The sequence below is a fragment of the Fringilla coelebs genome (genome assembly GCF_963513975.1).
Source record: "Fringilla coelebs genome assembly, chromosome: 1".
Classification (NCBI taxonomy): Eukaryota; Metazoa; Chordata; class Aves; order Passeriformes; family Fringillidae; genus Fringilla; species Fringilla coelebs.
In genome coordinates this window covers 39,689,124-39,707,606 of record NC_140028.1, presented here as the reverse complement: position 1 = coordinate 39,707,606, position 18,483 = coordinate 39,689,124, and the positions used below count along the sequence as shown (strand labels likewise).

The following is an 18,483-nucleotide window of genomic DNA, read 5'->3' as shown; positions in this document are numbered from 1 at the left end:
GTGTGCTTAATTGTATCACAGCATACACAAATCTTAAATACAAACAATTATTATCAGCATTGTACTGACTGTGATTTGCCTTTGTGTTGTCTTTCAGCCTCAATTTCTTTTCAAACCACCAGCCACTTTAATGTTGGCAGTCTCCATACCCCTGAAGCTTATTTACCATTATGTTAACTGTAATCTAAAGTTAAGCATAACATATGTGTGTGCAAGTTTATAGGTATGTATCTTTTTCTTCTAAGACAATTACTTTAGTTACGAGACAATTACTATAGTCCAGTTCCAATCAATCAATTTTGCTAATCCCTAAAAATATCCAAGGTAACAGTAGTCAATTTATAGCAGTCCTTTCTCTATGCAGGCAAAATACAAAGGTTCTTAAAATTTTCCATCCAAGTCTCATTACAGTCCAGCTAGGGAGTGGCAATAGGATGAAAGCCAAGGAATTTCCAGAAATCTTGAAGTGCTACTAAGTCACTACTGACGCAGTGCCCTGACTATTTGCTTGATGAAAGATGCAGGGCCATTCTGCCCCAAATCAGCAGATATTATCAATGCATCCCAAAAAAAGTAAAAAATAAAAATTCTTGCCTGCTTACAGTGGGGAAAGAAAAAGCATACTTACTTCCCCATTTAGGAAAAAACACAAGCTTTGATCACTCTTTGACCCCAGTCTCTGGAAAATACTATTTTAGTTACCACATTTTCTAAGTCCCTTCCTCAACTGAAGTAATTCTTTATTCAGATTATATTTGACTTACAGTTTAAAAGATTAATGCATCTATTGATGTGAAAATATCCTAAAAACTATTAGTAGGTGTATAAAATCTGGAGACCACTCCTATGGCAGAATGTCTCCCAAAACAGGTTTAATGGAATACACAGGGGTGAAGACCTAATGAATCCTGAACTTCATTAGCCACCAGAGAAGCTCTAATGATTTACATGCAGGAAGGTAAGAATGGACATTGTAGATTTCCTTGGGGTGATTTCCTGGATTTCAGAGTGGAAAGCTCGCATGCTTCAACATAGTTATCAGAATTTGTATTTGGTGGCAAAGGCATAATTTATTGCACTATTCTGTCTTCTTCAAAACCCTCAGAAAAAGAATTGGTGTGAGCCCTGAACTTATCCCTTAACTTGTTCTCTTGATCTCCTTGGACTTCTACTGCTACTTTCTGGATTTTAAGACAACACTATCAAAAAGAAAAAAAAAAAAACAAACACCAAAAAAACCAAACAAATCAATCTATAACTCAGGTGGAGAACAGGGGTAGATATTCCTGGTATGTCTTTGTGGCTTTACAGCAGATCAAAAAAGCATATATATATAGAAGAGAATAATACAGGACAGGCCTTCACACTGGAAATAATGCAACAGCTCTTCCTGTGGATGTGAAAAATCCACTGTTTACATGCCATGTTCTGAAAAATAATGTTAAAAATTGCTAGGCTGAATAAAAATAAATGCTGTGAACATGCCACTATCTCCTTAGTCTAGGTTCCTAGCAGTCAGGGGACCTATCCCATAAAATGTCTGTGATAAGAGATTATTTAATCTGACAGAGAAGTCACTACCTGGCTTCAGATGTAAATCTCAAACCTGCTACAGTATACTAAATTGCAAAAACTAGTTGAAAATAATTTTAAAAGGGGATAGGCTTGGAAACCTTCCTGTCTGCCTCTTTATACATCTGTGCATGCAGAATCAAAACAAAATCTAAACATTATACTTCATATATATATATAACTGAAGTGTGAATATATATATGTGTGTGTGTGTGTGTATGTATGTATGTATGTATGTTTTATATATTTCCTATATTCCACTCTTCCAAAGTGCTTATCCTTTTTACAAAATAACTTGTTTGTGAGACACAATGCAAACCTACCCCCTATTTTAGGTCTGGAAATTCTCTAGAACAGTAGAAGCTCATCCAGCCTTCAAGAATTCCGTGGACCAATAGGAAGTCTTCTGACACATCCCACAAGGAAACCATATACCAACAAATTACCCATCAACAATATCACCAATACCACCCTTCCCTCTTTTCTTGCATTTTCCACATATTTAGTGGATTCCCATTTGAACTGGTGAATTAAAGTCCCTCACTTTTTTTATCCCTCCTCCAGTCTTCTTTTCTAAGGGGGTTTTCTAATTTGGATACTGTAGTTCTTTTCCAGCAAATGTAGCTGCCTCATTCCAAATCTAGGAAAAAGCAGATGTCAGGACATTATTTCTTGAACGTGAAGTGATTGTTTAAGTGCTCTCTCCCCTTTGAATGGGAGCTGAAAACCTGACCCATTTAGACAGGCAGAGTTACAATCACACACAAATTAAAAGCAAAGATACTTTGTTTTTTCAATTATCTGATTGGTAAGGACCAATCCATAATCCCTAAAATGTTGTAATAAATGTCATTGCAGATAAAATTATCTGGATCTAAAAGCATGAAAGAGGGCAGTCAGACATTTCATTGTCAATGTGGAAAAAATAAAGGTTGAATAAACTAGTTTCATAGCTGTCTTCCAAGCCCTTGGCTCAGGAGCAAGGCTGGAAACAGATTTCTGCCTCTTGCTGCCAGTAGAGATAATTGCTACAGCAGGCTCTAACTACTTCGAGTACTTTTATTTTCTTTTTGGTGGAATTAACTTGGTATTCCTTTTTTTAGGAAATTTTAACACAGAAATTTCAACTAGGCATGTTGTCAATTACTCCCATCCTCTGTTAGAGACCTACTAAATACCAGAGGGTAGAAATTACATACTTCCTGAAAGAAACACTGCAAACAAGCACCTCACCTAGCTATTCTAGTGATATTTGCTGCTTCTGGATACAACACCCTTGACAGATGTGGTTACTTGGAATTGACAACTTTTTCTTAATTTGTTAGAAGCTCCCCAGAACACAGGTAGGACATTCTGCAGTAACTGTGACATGATTCAAATCGGTTTTGTAACTTCATTAGCTGTGCATGGTGCATTGTGTGAGTGTGCTTCAGGGTTAATCATCATTATTACGACAGAAATACACAGACAATAAATAATGCAAAGTGTGTTTTCCACAATTAATATAGAGAAGACCTTCCATGTTACCTTCCAACAAGAACTCCCATTTCTGGGAACAATGTACTCCTCAGCTTCCTCAGCTATCACATATCACCTTGCATTAATCTCTGAGCAAGCTGCCTTTACAGCAATACAGTTGATAGAGGTGATGCAGACACCTGCCCAGGGGGACTGCACCATCACCCAGGCAGCCTAGACCATGGTACCTTCTAGGCATGAAGTTTATGGTACCAACAGGCCAAACTTGTTCAGCAAGAACCTCTCTAATTGTTGTTGGCTGCATGTGCTGACAGGGTTGCTGCTGCTGTTCATGCTCTGCCTCTGTTGATTCTTCTTTCTGTGCTAAAGCCAGGGTTGCTAGCCCTGGACCCCAAGACATGGAGAAGCAAAAGTGTAACAGTATGTCCTAGGGTTCTTCCTTCCTGGGCAGGGACTGTGGAAGACTACTCCACTACAAGTCCTACAGAACATGTTTCCTCAGATGTAGTTGTGCCTGACCTTGGATAAGGTGTGAAATTTCTCAACACAGCTGAACCAAGAGCCAAGGTTTGTTTTTATCAAGCAGTAACTACCCAGCAGATGCAACAATACAGAGCACCTTGGCATAGAACTTCTGTCCTTGTCACATCTGTCTTGAACTCTCTGTGGCAATCCTGAGGGGACTCATCTCCCCAGCATGATATTGCCAAGGGCAAAGGAAGAAGGTGTGATTTTTTTCCACTTCTCTTCCCTAAGCAGAGCTGTTTTCCTCAGCCATAGGCCACAGGCTATCTGTAAAATTTTCACAGAACTTTAGGCTGTTAGCTTGGAGGCTTTGAAAGGCAGAGAAAATATCATCAAGCTGGAGACACCTAAGACTAGAGAGAAAGTGTGGAATGCAGTGAGTGGACAAAAGTCCCTGCTTGTAGTGCTACCCCACCTCCTGAGGCATTGGCAACACATTTTAAAGTGTCACCTGAGAGACAGTAATCCTGCATTTTCCTAGAATATCTGGTAACTGTGGATCCAAAATAATTTCTCTTGATTGTCACAGCAAAGAAAAAGTCAGTGAGAGAAGCCAAGTTATTTTGTTGAAATGCTTATTTTACAAAGCCTGTGGCTTTGAACAGCTGCTTAGCAAACTATGCAGTCCACATTGGCATCTTTGGAAGATCAACAGTCCTGAGGAACGTTACCAGAGAAGAGGTGCCTGCTTGGCTCCTTCCTAAAATGAAACCAGACCACCATAAACACCAGATTCCAAGCAGGTGCACATAGCTCCTGGGTATGAATTCCAAATTCATAAAATAATAAAGGAGCTTGTATCTCAGCTGTTGGTTTTTTTGTTTGCCTTCCTTCTCAATCTTGTTCAGAGGATTTAATCAAGTTAATTTTTCTTGGCACTATGTTCTCCATGTTTTGAAGCATTAGGGGACAGCAAGATTTCAGCTACCACAGGAATATGATCTTACACGGAAAAGAAATATAGCAGGCAATAAATTACCAAGGATTGCTTTTGAATCACCATAAACATTATTAATAGGCTAATGCAGCCATCCTAGTCAAATTTGGGACAGTCATTTTTGGGGAGAGACTATTTAAAATTTCAGGCAATAGCCATGAAGCCAACAATTCTTTTGTGGGAGCTGCCTGATATATCATCCAGCAGTCAGACATTATGCTGTCACAAATGAAATGCTCTTCCATTTCAAGTTTTATCTTCTTGTTTGGCTGTCATAGGGATCCTTCCAGGAGTTTTCCTGCCGAGAGCAGAAGGAAAGACTCTTTTTTGGCATCAGGAAAGTAATCAGTCAAGATCATTGTTATGCTGGAAGCAAGCCACCTTTTATCTTAAGACATTTATATCTCAGTTGAAGATCTAAACACTCACTCCAAGCAACCTCCTGAACACAGAGGAAGGATGTGTGCTGTTTGACCTCCAGGATACAACTCCACATCTGTCATGCCACCGTAGGCGATAAAAACCACCACAGGACAGGGTGTTATCCTCCAGGTACATGATGCAATTTACCAGTGACCACAATATTTAATGTGGTAGCAGTACATTTAGATAAAAGCCATTATTTGTGCACTCCTACTAGGACAGCTAGCAAGCAGAGATTTTCTATTGAAGCTCTGTATGACATATTATGCATGCTCAGTCTAGTACAGAAATTGGTCTCTAAGATATATGAATATGCTCATAACTAGTTTTTGCATATACTCAGTGAGTCCAATGAAGGGCTGCAAAGATAATTAAGATACTGGAGCACCTGCCATACAAGGAGAGGTTGAGATTTCTGGGACTGCTTAGTCTTGACAAAATGCTGAGCCCCTATGCGTGTAAGTACTTAAAAGGAAGGTGTGAAACACACTCAGACACTTAGCACGTACAGAAGTGATGTACACATAAGCTTCCTTTTTCTTGTTTCTGATTACAAAAAGTCAAGGTAGCTTTCTAAGCATCCACTGTCAAAAAGCGCAACGCCTCCTCAGCATATGCTCAAAATAAGCGGACAGTCCTAAGAGTAAAGGGAAAGTAAAACAAGCCTCTATAGACACAAGGCAACCTGTCACCCAACTCAGAAAAGCAAAACACTATGCTGTTACTCAAAGGATGGCCGTAATGATACCATTCAGTTCTATCAACATCATTCCTTTCTGAAATAATCCCAAGAGAAGCCCCTATTATACAACACAACACCCTTCCTTTTAGTAGCTCATTGTCTCCTTTGATGAGACATTGAACAGTCCACCTAGACTGGCAGTCTCATGCTTTATAAATACAAGTTTATTCTTCTTAGGAGATGACAATTTAAAATAGTTCTTAAAATACTGTACTTAAAAGATACAAAAACTTCTGTTACAAAGTTGCAGTCATAGTATTAGCTTTTAAATGAATTAGGCACAAAGATTAGCAGCACACGTGCTTAGTTTTGTAGGGGGATACAATATAAGAAATTAAAGGTAGTTTAGAAAGTAATCTTACCCCTAAGGAGTGGCAGCAGAGACAATTATTAGAGATTAGGAACAGGCCTGAATTGAACAGGCCATAGCTGTAGCCAATAAGAAGAGTGTTATAAAAGAGGGGGTTGGTTGGTTGAGGAGGAACTGGAGTCAAATGTGAGAAGAAGGAAGAGTCAGTGCTTAGGGGAGCTGCTTACAAGCAACACCACGGAGGTACGAAACTCTAGCAGTATGGAACCTTTGCAATGTAATAACAACAAATGGTGACCCCAACGTGATTTTAGGAGAAAAAAAGACTAATACTAAACTATATCACCCCGTGGATTTGGGAAAAAGGACTCAAATACTCAACTCTATAACCCTGTGATATCGGGGAAAAAAGGACCAGGGGAGAATTTACTAAAGTAACTGTAAAAACTGGAAAAAGAATGTACTAAATAATAGAACTAATGTGTTTACTGATTAATGGAGCTATCAATGTCTGTTAAGCATCAGGATAAAAGATTTTGAAGACAAGTACTTGGTAAACTGAGAAAAGCTGCAAAACTGAACAAACGCTTAGAAATATATATATATTTGTACTGTAATATGTTGTCTGAACATTTGTATAACTATTAGTTCTAAATGAAATATATATGAATGTGTCATAATGTCAGTTTATTTGAACATGTCCTTCTAGAAATGCTGCAACTCTGTAATTAAAAGAAAAAGAGGGAATTGTAGGGGGATACAATATAAGAAATTAAAAGTACTGTAGAAAGTAATCTTATCCCTAAGGAGTTGCAGCTGAGCCAGTTATTAGAGATTAGGAAAAGGCCTGACTTGAACAGACCACAGCTGTAGCAAATAAGAAGAGTGTTATAAAAGAGTGGGTTGGTTGGTTGGTTGAGGGGCAATTAGAGTCAGCTGGCTACTGTGAGAAGAAGGAAGAGTCAGTGCTTAGAGGAGCTGCCTACAAGAAACATCGCAGAGGTACAAAACTAGCAATGTGGAACCTTTGCAATGTAATGACAATAGAACCTCTTCGATATAATAACAACATAGTTTACCTTAATTTACATATCCGTCCCTATCCCAACGTCCATGGTCATCCGTGAGTTGAGAGATCACACCTCCAAAAATTATTAAATGTAATTGTTTTCACCAACTCAGTGCATATTTTTATTTCCCAAAACTTTTATTTGGAAGAGTTAGAATCTGTTGTTTGAGGAAATTCTTGAATTCCTCAGCTTACCAGGGAATAGTAATGGCACCAGCAGTACAGCCCATCCTCATGGTTCACTGAATGGCAGCAAGAAGTCAGATCCACTACAGGCTTTTCTGGCTGCCTGCTAAATACATGTGGTTTCTTGGTCTTTTCTTCCCCCCAAAGTTGCCAATTATTGGTTTGTGATGCAGGATCTCATTTAAGGCATTATAACTTAATTCAATTATTTATCAAATATTTTCATAATGAGGCAAAAAGAAAGCAATTCAAAACCAATAGTTTAGATGAAGGCTGTTGATTAAGAGCCATTTAAAAAGCAACTCTTAAAAGTCTTGTTACTATTGATAAATGAGGCACCCAAAGCTCACAGCTGCTAGTGAAAACTTTTCCCACCACCACCTTTAACTAACTTCAGCACCCACTTTAGAGTTGCTGTCTCTGAATTTTGTGCCTTTTCACTCCTTCTTTGGTCGACCTTTGAAGGAATTCATGATATCAAGGAGTCCAAAGTAGTCTAAAAGGAGAACCATTGCTTTCACTGGTAGGAAGCTGTAAGGTAGGGACATAGAAGAAGACAAAAAAAACCAAAGAGATATCAGAAGAGTTGTGCAGTTTTATCACTGAATTAGTTTAACCTGGTTAATACTGGCAAAGGCAGTATATTCTTTAGAATACAGACCCACTGGTCCTCTCAAAATATCCTTTACACTCATTTGGCAATCTGAGTTATAGACAGATCAGTATTCCAACCTGGCTTGCAACAGAGTCACAAGTGCCCAAATGCTAGAGCAAGACACCAGATTGAGCTCAACTGTGAACCTGTGACCCTAGAGGTCTTTTCTAACCAATAATTCTCTGACATGCAGTTATGGAGAAGCACGTGGTCTGTACAGCCCCCAGTAAAACTGCACCCCAGTAGACTCGGCAAGGCACAGATGGACATTTCTATGGCCAAGGGTAGATTAGACCCATAGAAACAAACAAAACCCTTCCAAAACTGTGCACAACTTAATGAAAATTCAAACCAGCACGTAGAAGCCTCTTTTATACTTTAAGCATCCCCAGACAGAAAAGAGAGAGGGGAAAAGAAACATAACTTACCTTTTAAAAAAACCACATAAATAACTGATGCGTGGCATACACAGGATTTCTTGGTTCTGACGAACAGCATTGACTATCCTCTCAGCCACATACTCTGGATCCAGAGCAGGAATCAAACGTGGCCACCTGAAAAAGAGATTATTTATTGCTATAATACAAATTGCTTTGGATTCACATTTTCTTCAAAAAAGTCTCAAGTTCACAGTTATTCAACTAAAAAAAGAAATAAATACCACAAGTCCTATGAACAACAGAATCTTCAGTATGTTATAGTGAGTGGATGTTATTTCCCCCCGGATGACCTCTCATAAGACAAAACCAGAGACCTCATATTAAGGCCCACCAGGCTTTTATTTGGCTCCTAAAGTTTGTCATTATGCATGCATACTGAGCAAAGGTACACCAACACTTTCAGGAGGAGAATGGGAGTTTAGAAACCAGAAAGGACAAATGGAGGATTTGGCTTCTGAAAAGGAAAGGACACCAATCATGTTTCACATTTCAGCTTAAATGAACACTAAAGTACTTAGGCCTTTTGAGTTGCCCAGTAACTAGGTAACACCCACCTGAAGCCTTAAAAATAATACAAGCAGAAAAAAGCCTGGCTCATGATTTTCATAAAGGAAACAGGGACTTATAACATGCTAAAAAAATGCAACTTTCATAAAAACCTCACAAGAGTTTACTCACTTGGATATAACGCCGTCAAACATTCCCGTGTTTATGACGTAAGGACACACAATTGTGGTTTTAATACCAGTCTTTTTCAGAATTCTCATCTCTATATCAATTGACTCTGCAAAACCAACTGCTGCAAATTTACTTGCACAGTAATCTGTAAAATAAAACATTAATTGCAGTAAAATATTTAAATTTAAAAATTAAACTTTACTGTCTAATACTAAACCACTTCACATCAGAATAGAAATGGTTTTCAGGATTAGGTTAAAACTTGCTTTTGATCTGATTCATTCCTTTTCTTTCCTCTCCTAAATCAACTGTTGTTCCGAGACTGGCAGACAGAGTTTCTCATGACATCCCTGCCACCGCTTTTCTGCTCTCTAACAAACAATGGTAAATGAAATTATTTTTTCATACTGTTTTTTCTTTAAATCCATGCACTCACTATGCCTCAAACTCCTGTTTTCAAGACTCTCTAATATGGTTTCAACTTGAAATTCAGTTTGTACTCATGATCACTCTCTTGGAGTTAGATTTCTTTTACTGCTATATCACCTTATTTCATATTCTGCCCTCCTTGTATACATATTGCAGAAATGCCTTCTGAGCTTCCTTTAAATCTAAAGTGACCTCTCCCCTATCAGAAACCTGCAGATAAATTTTAACAACATTGAAATTCTCAGCTTCCAAAGTTCTATATGGCTTCTAGATCCTTCTGCCTTGGCAGAAAAACCTGTTTCACAGCACTGCTGAGCTTCTGGAAAACGCTTTGTAAAGAAATGGTCTGGACTTTTGAAAGTCTGACTATGTGCTTTAACTATATGGAAAGATCCAGAAATGCAAAATAAGTTAGGCTTTTTTCCCCCCATAGATATTGATTGCACAGTTTAAAACCAAACTAATTACTTCAATTAGTATTAGCTTTAATCCACTACCTGAAGCCTGGCTGGTTCCACACAGTCCTGCACAGCTTGCTATGCTAACCAAGTGTCCATGGTTAGCGGCAATCATTGCTGGGAGGAAGGCTTTGTAAGTCTGCAAAGCAAATCAGAGCCGCAATGTAACATTTTACTAAGTAAGCTACACGCCATAATATTTTGAAGGTGTTTGATGGTTTTAGAGAAATTCTCCCAACAATCTAAATAAGCTTTCTCCCTCCCATTATGGAAAGGATGTGTGTATGGATGTGGAACTTGAACCATATGTTTGAACTCTAACCTTCAACTATTTAAATGGCAAGTTCCTACCCTACCAGTACTACCCAAGACAGATGCTAACTTGATGAAAGCTAAATATATGGCTTAATCTAGTCATGAAGAATCTTTCAAATAAATGAGAATTAAGTGCTCACTTCAAATTTTATGAAATGGTAAAGATTTTAATTTCATGTTTTCCTTCCATTAAATTCATTAAATCTTTGTGATTAAATTTATTTCTAAATAACTGAAACATGATTGAATATTTTCTATACAATTCTTTATGATAGAAACACCATATAAGTGACCTGCCCTCACTGAAAGGAAGAAAAAGCACTCCAGGTTACTCATTCTGGACAAAAGCTTCACTTATTATCAAGAGAATTATCAGAATATGTGGCGTTTCTTACTGAAATTATCACAGCCACAGAACAACTAGAACACTAACAGAACAGAAGAACTGAAATAGAATTGAACACTTCTCTGTTACTAGGGGCAGCAACTATTAATGTGGGCCTGCTTCATGTCAGTTAATAATGAGACTGTAACTTATGACTAGCCTCAAAATTTAGCAGATGGTAGACTTCAGTTCTTAAGAGAATTTCTAAATGTGAAATGCTTCCACCTGCCTACACCAGAGATTCCCAAATAATCCATTCTTCCATTCTTTAAAAAAAAAAATTACCCACTCCAGAGCAAATAAATAATTTGTTGTATCATTTCTGATTGAACTTCCAAAGAGGTCTATATCCTTGCATGTTTTCCTCAATTCTAAAAGGCAAAATTAACACTGAAAACAGGTTAAAAGGATGTCTTAGTATGTATATGCAAAACACAGGTTTTACCCAGAAGTGTGCCATTGTGTTCACTTCCATGGTTTTTTCTACAAGTGAATCTGGAGAATCAAGAAATCTCTTCCCAATTACAACACCAGCGTTGTTGATCAAGATGCTGACATCGCCAACTTCTTTTTTAACCTAAAACAAAAGGCATCAAGAGAGTGTGCAATAAATAAAAAACATTCTTTCCAAGTATTATATATGAAAACTTAACAAACAGAAATATTACACGTTTAAATAAGTTGAACTTATGCTTGTTATGGATCCAAACACCTCAGGTTCTTGCAGTCACACCTGATGTCTTTTTAAAGGTGAGCTCTCAAATACATTTTCTTCAGATTTGCGGAGCCCAACAGCTCCACACAAGCTTCTGCTTTCAGCATCTCTGTTTCTGAGGACAGATGTTCAAGAGAAGTTTTTAATGCAGAAAGCTTGACTAAACACTACACTAAACACATCTTAAAACTAAAGAGCAATTCTGAACTAGAATCTGGTACACTCTACCCCAGAAATTAAGTTGGCTAAAAAATAATACCTATACATTTAATTCAGTAAGAGGAAGTATACTTTTAATTTTAGCTTCAGACTGAGAACCTTCATGAACACTCATTTGAGAGAACAACTGCAGGCCAGGTGATTGCAAGATATTGTGTCAGCTCTCAAAGGAGAGTGATAATATTTAATATAGAATTGAAATACAAGTCATTGATCTGAGCTACCTGGGAAAAATGAAATGGGCAACACAGTGAAAAATTAAAGAATAATTTATCACCTATGCTTTATTCTAGCTTAACTTCCTCGTATTCCTTAAACTTGCTCTAATTTTGTCTATTTTTTTAACTAAGCTTTAGGAGTTGGGTACTTCTGGAACAGAGACGTTAGAAAAAAATTTAAGCTATAGGTTTTAATAGCCAAAAGGCTGCTCTTCATCATGCTGGTACAGGAAAGAAACAATGACCTGATACATGCAGAGCCTTTTAGTTTCCTTCCTACCTAAGTAACTTTTTCATGCTGTCTCTGTGTGGCTGATGAAACACATATTGAAGATCCACATACATTTCATTTTGGCTATAAAACAGTTTTATTGGGAGCAAAATTTTCAAGTATATCCTGCCCTACCAGCATAAATTTAGTTCAACACAGTCCTGCAAAACTCCAAGCCTGCATAAAGCTGAATCACCAGAAGAGGAAAAAGGACCTGGAACCATGCTGTCATATCTTCCCAAGGCTGAGGCTGAACACTAAGAGCCAAAGTCTACTATGCTGCATGAATTCAGCAGTGGCACCAAGCACTACCTATACTGAAGTCTTTTTGTAACTGGTAAGATTGGATCTACATCATCAGCAGGACATGACACTTCTGAAATAATGGTAGTAAGGTATTTTCTTCTATGCAGATCAACATAGGATTATTAGTGAATCTGACAGTTGCTGAACTGCTGACAGAAGGTTTTAAGTGAGGGACCACACACTGGACCCTACTGCAACTTCTTTGTTCCCACAAGCTCTGTTTGCATCATCCTGAACCCATGTCACACAGATCCACACCCAGTTCTCTTTTTCAAATATCACCAGCATGGCTCAGCCACTGCTTTTCTCCATGGGCCCAGAGTGCTAGCCCTCATTCAAGTCCTCAAACGTAAAGGTTAATTTTCATCTGCTTCACTCTAGTATCCTTCACAGTACAATATTCCTCCTCCAGCTCTCCCAGTTCAGCAGGAAGCACAGCTACAGGCGTATGGAGAGACATGCAGCTTCTCTGCAAGGACAGCAGATGTCCAGCTCAGCTGGTATAACAGCTGCAAGGGGGACCAAGGCTGATAAGCATTACTGGAATACAAAACCAATAGCACCAGCCTCTAACAAGCTGCAATTCTGCACAAGTTTCATGCATCAGAAAGCCTGTCATAGTCATCTTTTGCACAGATAGAAAAAGACAGAAGGCTAGAGCTTCTTAAAGAGCACCAAAACATTATTTCAACCACAAGATGTTCCTGAAGACAGCTGAACTTTTTGTTAAAAAAAATCATCCCCAGGCAAGACTCACTGTGGAAATCTCTTAGTTCAACAGTTACATTTAGCAAATTTTAAGTGAATGAGAACAGGTTCTTAGACTTCAAACTGTTTAACAGTTTTAGCTTTTGGCAATACTGCTAGTCTGCCCAAATTATCTAACCACATGCTATGTTTACAAAGCTCTTCAGAACTGAAAGAAAGAAATATTTAAGACATCAAGATACATTTATTAATTCAGATAAAGTAAATCTGCCAAGATCTCTTCACAGCAATGGAATTATTTGAAAATTGCCTAAGCAGTTAATCCTTTTTACAATGTATGGTCTTTTGGTAAAAGGCTGCCAGAACTTGAAATACTGCTTTAGCTTCAATAAATTGATTTTCCGCACTTCACGATTAAGTGCCTGCTCAGTAATTGAATGAATGAATGAGAAGCTACCCAGTTAAAATGAGCTACAGAAAAAAAAAAACAGCTCTTTTTATTTTTTAAGGAATAGAAATACACAAGTCAACTCTAAAAACCAGAATTCTTGAAATAGATAGGAAGCAATACATTCAGAATGAATTAACTTTAATTTCTTGCTTTGAATCCACTAGAAAACTTACTCATGTATCTTACACCCACACTTGCACTCATCTTGGAATCATGTCAAAGCCACAAATAAGATACTTTACCTGATCAGCTACTCTGTAGATATCTTGTCTTTTGCTACAGTCACAGACATAAGAGTGTACTCTTCCTGCTCCTTTTTCCTTGGCCATTCTAACTGTGCAGTTGAGGCCCTCTTGATTAATATCCCAGAGGACCACCGTAGCTCCAAGGTTGGCAAACTTCACCGCTAAGAGTCTTCCAATGCCACTTCCCGCTCCTGTTATTAATACAATTTCACCACTAACATTCTTCTTCCGTGCAGGAATAACCAAGAACACCAGTGACTCCAGTATGTAGTAAATAAGAAGTACAGTCACTTTTAATGTTTCCAGGAAAAAGTTCATCTTCAGGCTATTTCTTCAGATACCTGATTAAAAAAACCCAAAACATTTATCAGATAGGGTAAACCATAGAGAAAACGCAAACATCAACATTGCAAAAACATTTTCAGGTCCATTCTAAATATTTTCTCTACCGTGCTTTTGAGTATTGTTTCAAAGAAATATATAGGCATACACCAGCATATCTAATCCATTTGACCTGTGTCTGTCTCGTCCTCAGGTTGCTTCCACTTTCCTCCAGGATGCAGTACAATTCATCTACCATTCAGCAGCCATAGGAAACACCTGCCCTCATCTGCTTTAGAAATTCCCCATCCCTCATGTCATGGGTTTCATTCTCTGCTCTGACAGAATGTGGACAAAACCCTAAAGTAAATAAATACATACTACTACTACTACTAATAAAAATCTGCCCATTGAGCATCTCAAACAGGAATTCACGACAATTACAAATCAAAACTTATGGTTTGATCAAAGAACTTCAGTGCTCACACACTAGTACTATAGGTCAGAAAAAATTCTGCTTTTAGGACCACAATGTTTTTTGCTTCACAGGCACTCCCTGCGACCATGAAATCCTATACAGAACAAGTCACAGTCCCAATTGCGCTGAAAAAATATGAGCATAAGGAGCTTCAGAAGACAATATGCTTATAAATCGTCAAAGCACACTAGGTAAATACCTGTGTGTGACTACTGACTTTTCAGCTACCTGCACTACCATTACTGAGGAGAGCCTGCTTCTGCAGTTGAACACAGCTCTTTGAGAATGCACTGCAAAGCTGTTGAGTTTCTTCTCCTCGCCTCCCTGCATTAAGCAAATGTCATAAGCTTGAATCATACCATCTCATGTACCGGGATGTGTACAGATTGTGAGGTACCTGTTTAACCTCACAATCTGTACACATCCCAGTAAAGCAGACACCAAGCAGACCTTTAAGTCCTTGGAGGAATGTTATTTCATTTTCCAGTATGCAAAAGCTGTGCAAGAAATTAATCCTTGGTTAAAACAGGTCTTAATCTTTGACTAACAACATGATGAAGCAATAACAACTTCTTTCTCAGCTAAAGGTAGAGCATGCTGGCACCTACACTTCAACCTTTAGCACTTTTAGACGTTTAGCACCTTTAGCAACCTTTAGACATACCCAGCCTGATTACATCTCTTAGTTAACTTTGCTATCTATGTGTATAGGCATACGTGTTGGCAAGTGCCAGGAGATAAGTAACTTAGGTCTCTGCTACTCTGAGCAAAGTTCATGAAAGTGAGCATGTAAACATACACATGTTACCACAAATCTCAGGTTTTCTACATGGGAAACTCAGCCAGTCTTGAAAAGAAACAGGCCTCTGCTAGAGCAGAGCTCGTTACTTCAGAAAGTTTTCTGGCAGAAACATTGGGACATCTTAAAACTGTTCTGATAACAGAACAAACATTTGCCACAGACATAGTGGGTAGGAAAACAAGTTCTTTCTGGCAAAGGCATGGGGTGAATGCTTTCTATTGAGTACTTGCTATTCTTCATTCTCATTAAAATGTGACAAAATATGCACAGAGGCAGTAACTCCAGTAAGAAGTGAAACAAAAATCAAAACAGCAATGAAATATTTTTTCTCGAGCCAATTTTTGCGTTTCCTGTAATAGGCTCTCTTCTCCGTACAGATATTACAGTTCTAAGCTAAAACAGATTTATAAAGGGAAAACGTAATTAAATTGCACGCACATAAAAAAGTGCAAGTTTTTGGAAGCCCAAGTTCTTTGTTGAGTCTAAAACAGAAGAAACAAGTCTTCAAAATAAATTCAGTTTCTGAATTTAACTTGATTGCACTTAACATAAAACGCTCCATTTGCATGAAAAGAGACAGGTATCTCTGGCATAGATAAAGATGTTAAAGTTAATCCCTGTGGAAAACCAAGTGAGGCAATTGCCTTCAGAGGCAATACACAATTTGAACTCAGTTGAAAATTTATGACAGTAATTCTTGAAGTAAGAATTAGGCTTATATAGGTCAGAGGCCCACTAGATCTTTCAGAAAAGTATACCTTTCACTTAGTGAAGCAGAGTTGTTTATGCACGCAAACCACAGGAGACTTCCTATTTGAAGACCAGCTCTGCATCCTTCAACAGGAAGATTAATTTCCACTGACACATCTCTCCCCTAACCCAGATTTGACTGGGTCTCCAATCTCACTCAATGCATCAGTACTGCTAATTAAACCAACTACTGTAACCGAGCATATCCATACAGGCAATTAAATTTGCCACTCACCTGGACGATTTTGGCTTGACAACTAAAGTGAGCAGGGATGGATTTACAAGTGAATTAACCAAGGGGGCCTTTGGCACATATAAAATCTCAAATCACTTCTGATGCCTTGTATTGTTTTTCAGCATGCCTATGTCCACACAGACATAAGCGTGGAAGGTTTTTATGCAGTAGAGAAGTATCAGATGTTCTACAATGCTTTATTGTTGTTGCAGGCCCCCAGCCAGGTAATAATTAGCATTGACTCCATGATACTCAGAAGGCTGATCCATCTCTTTATTTTATATATATATATATATAAAATTATTAAGAAACCCATTGCTTTTATAGGCAGTTACAATACACCTGGACCTAATTGGTTCACCAATCCAAACACCATCACCATTGGCTAATTAAGAAACCACCCTTTGGCAAACAAATCTCCGTAACACATTCCACATGTTCACAACAACAGGTGCAGCAAGTGAATATAAGAATTGTTTCTCATTCTTTTCTCTGATCCCACAGACTTTTCCCCAGAACAATGCCTGGGAAAGTTGTTTCTCTCTGTAGCCAGAGAGCTGCTGGCACATTTTACCAGACAGATTTCAAGTGCAGATAACTTGGCCAGCAAAGGCTCGTTGGTACATGCCAACGCTCACCACCGACAGGCTCTTGCAGCCCTGACAGGGTTTTAAACACCATCGCTGCTCACGAATCCTAGGGCCAGGATTGAGGCTGGCAGCTGAACGGCACACTACCCTTGCTAGTCGAAGGACTAAAGGTTGATCACACATTCACCTGAGCAGCAAGGATGAACCCGTGAAAGTTGCGATCCCACAAAAGTAGAGCAGTCATGCAGCTAAGGCGGGCCAAGCGCAGCAGTAAATTCCTCAGTCCCCGGGGGATGCTGGATAATCTTACTCTCGCTTGGCATCAGCGCGCCTACCAACCCAACCAGCACCGTAAGAAACCCCCCAAGCAGCGTTCGGCTGCAGTGACCGCCCGCCTCAGGCCGCCTGCCCAGGACGCACCGCTGCCCCGCAGCGCCCGGCTGCCCACGGCCCTCGGTCCTCCCCCCGAGTGACCGCACACCGTCCTATCCCGTCCCCCGGCGCCCGCCCGGCCCACAACGCCCCAGCACCGGGGGTACCTTCGCCGGCCGGCCTGAACTACAGGCAGAGGAGCTCTGCCTCCCGCCGTGGCGCAGCGGCTCTGGGGCGAGCGGGCGAGAGCGGTGCGAAGGGAGCAGAAAGCACAGCGGGGCGGAGCCAAGCAGCCCTGCCTTTACGGGCAGCCCTGCCTTTATACCGCAGCCCGCCCCGGCGCGGGGCTGAGTGGATGCCCGGAGCGGGCCGGTGTCCGCTCCGCGGCGGCAGAACGCCGGGCTGGGGGTGCGGCTGCCGCGGCGCTGCCCGCGCTCCGCCTGGGGCTGCCGGCCCCCGGGATGGGATTCAGCCGGGCGGGGGGAGCGGGCCCGGCACGGAGCTGTAGGGTCGTCCCCGGGAAGGAGAGCTGCGGGCCCGGCATGGAGCTGTGGGGTCGTCCCCGGGAAGGAGAGCTGCGGGCCCGGCACGGAGCTGTAGGGTCGTCCCCGGGAAGGAGAGCTGCGGGCCCGGCATGGGGCTGTGGGGTCGTCCCCGGGAAGGAGAGCTGCGGGCCCGGGCGGCCGTGAGAACGCTAATTCCCCGTGGCTCTTCGCTGAGACGGGAGTAGGGTCAAAAGCTCAAAGGACGGAATAGTTTGTTGGGTGGAGGCCCTCGGGACAACGCCCTAGCTCCCACGCACTTTCCCCGGGTTTGTTGTTGTTGTTTGTTGGGGTTGTGGTTTTGGTTTTTGTTTGTTTTTCAAAAAGTATTTATACGCATGAGGTGGTTATCAGTCCGTGCTGAGACCTGCAGCTACAGGCGTGGTTGATGTAAAGAGGTCACCTGGCCTCCGTGAAGCCATGCTGCATGAAGTGGCTTCACCGGGCGAGTGTGACCCTTTCAGGGTGGTGCCCTTTTGAGGGAACGAACGACACTTCAGTTTAAAAAATGAGTTCTGGCTGTACCCAGACTAGAGTATTTGGTTTGCTAATTCAGTGAAATGCTCTTCGTTTACTGCTATATATTCACATAAGTCCCTTAGGGCAGCATTGTTTTGGAGGGTTTTTTTAACCACATGCTCCTCCTTAGGCGGCAGA

At 40.2% G+C, this 18,483-nt stretch overlaps 1 protein-coding gene across 1 annotated transcript; it reads right to left on the bottom strand.

Moving 5' to 3' along the window:
- Positions 1-5,961: 5,961 nt before the first annotated feature.
- LOC311152192 (epidermal retinol dehydrogenase 2-like) lies at positions 5,962-17,536 on the bottom strand. Its single transcript, XM_084203051.1, has 7 exons — positions 17,452-17,536; positions 13,734-14,077; positions 11,049-11,180; positions 9,943-10,042; positions 9,017-9,161; positions 8,327-8,452; positions 5,962-7,774 (listed from the first exon to the last, which is right to left on the bottom strand). The coding sequence occupies exons 2-7, from the start codon at positions 14,052-14,054 to the stop codon at positions 7,681-7,683; spliced, it is 918 nt and encodes a 305-aa protein (XP_084059177.1). The 5' UTR covers positions 14,055-14,077; positions 17,452-17,536; the 3' UTR covers positions 5,962-7,680.
- Positions 17,537-18,483: the final 947 nt, after the last annotated feature.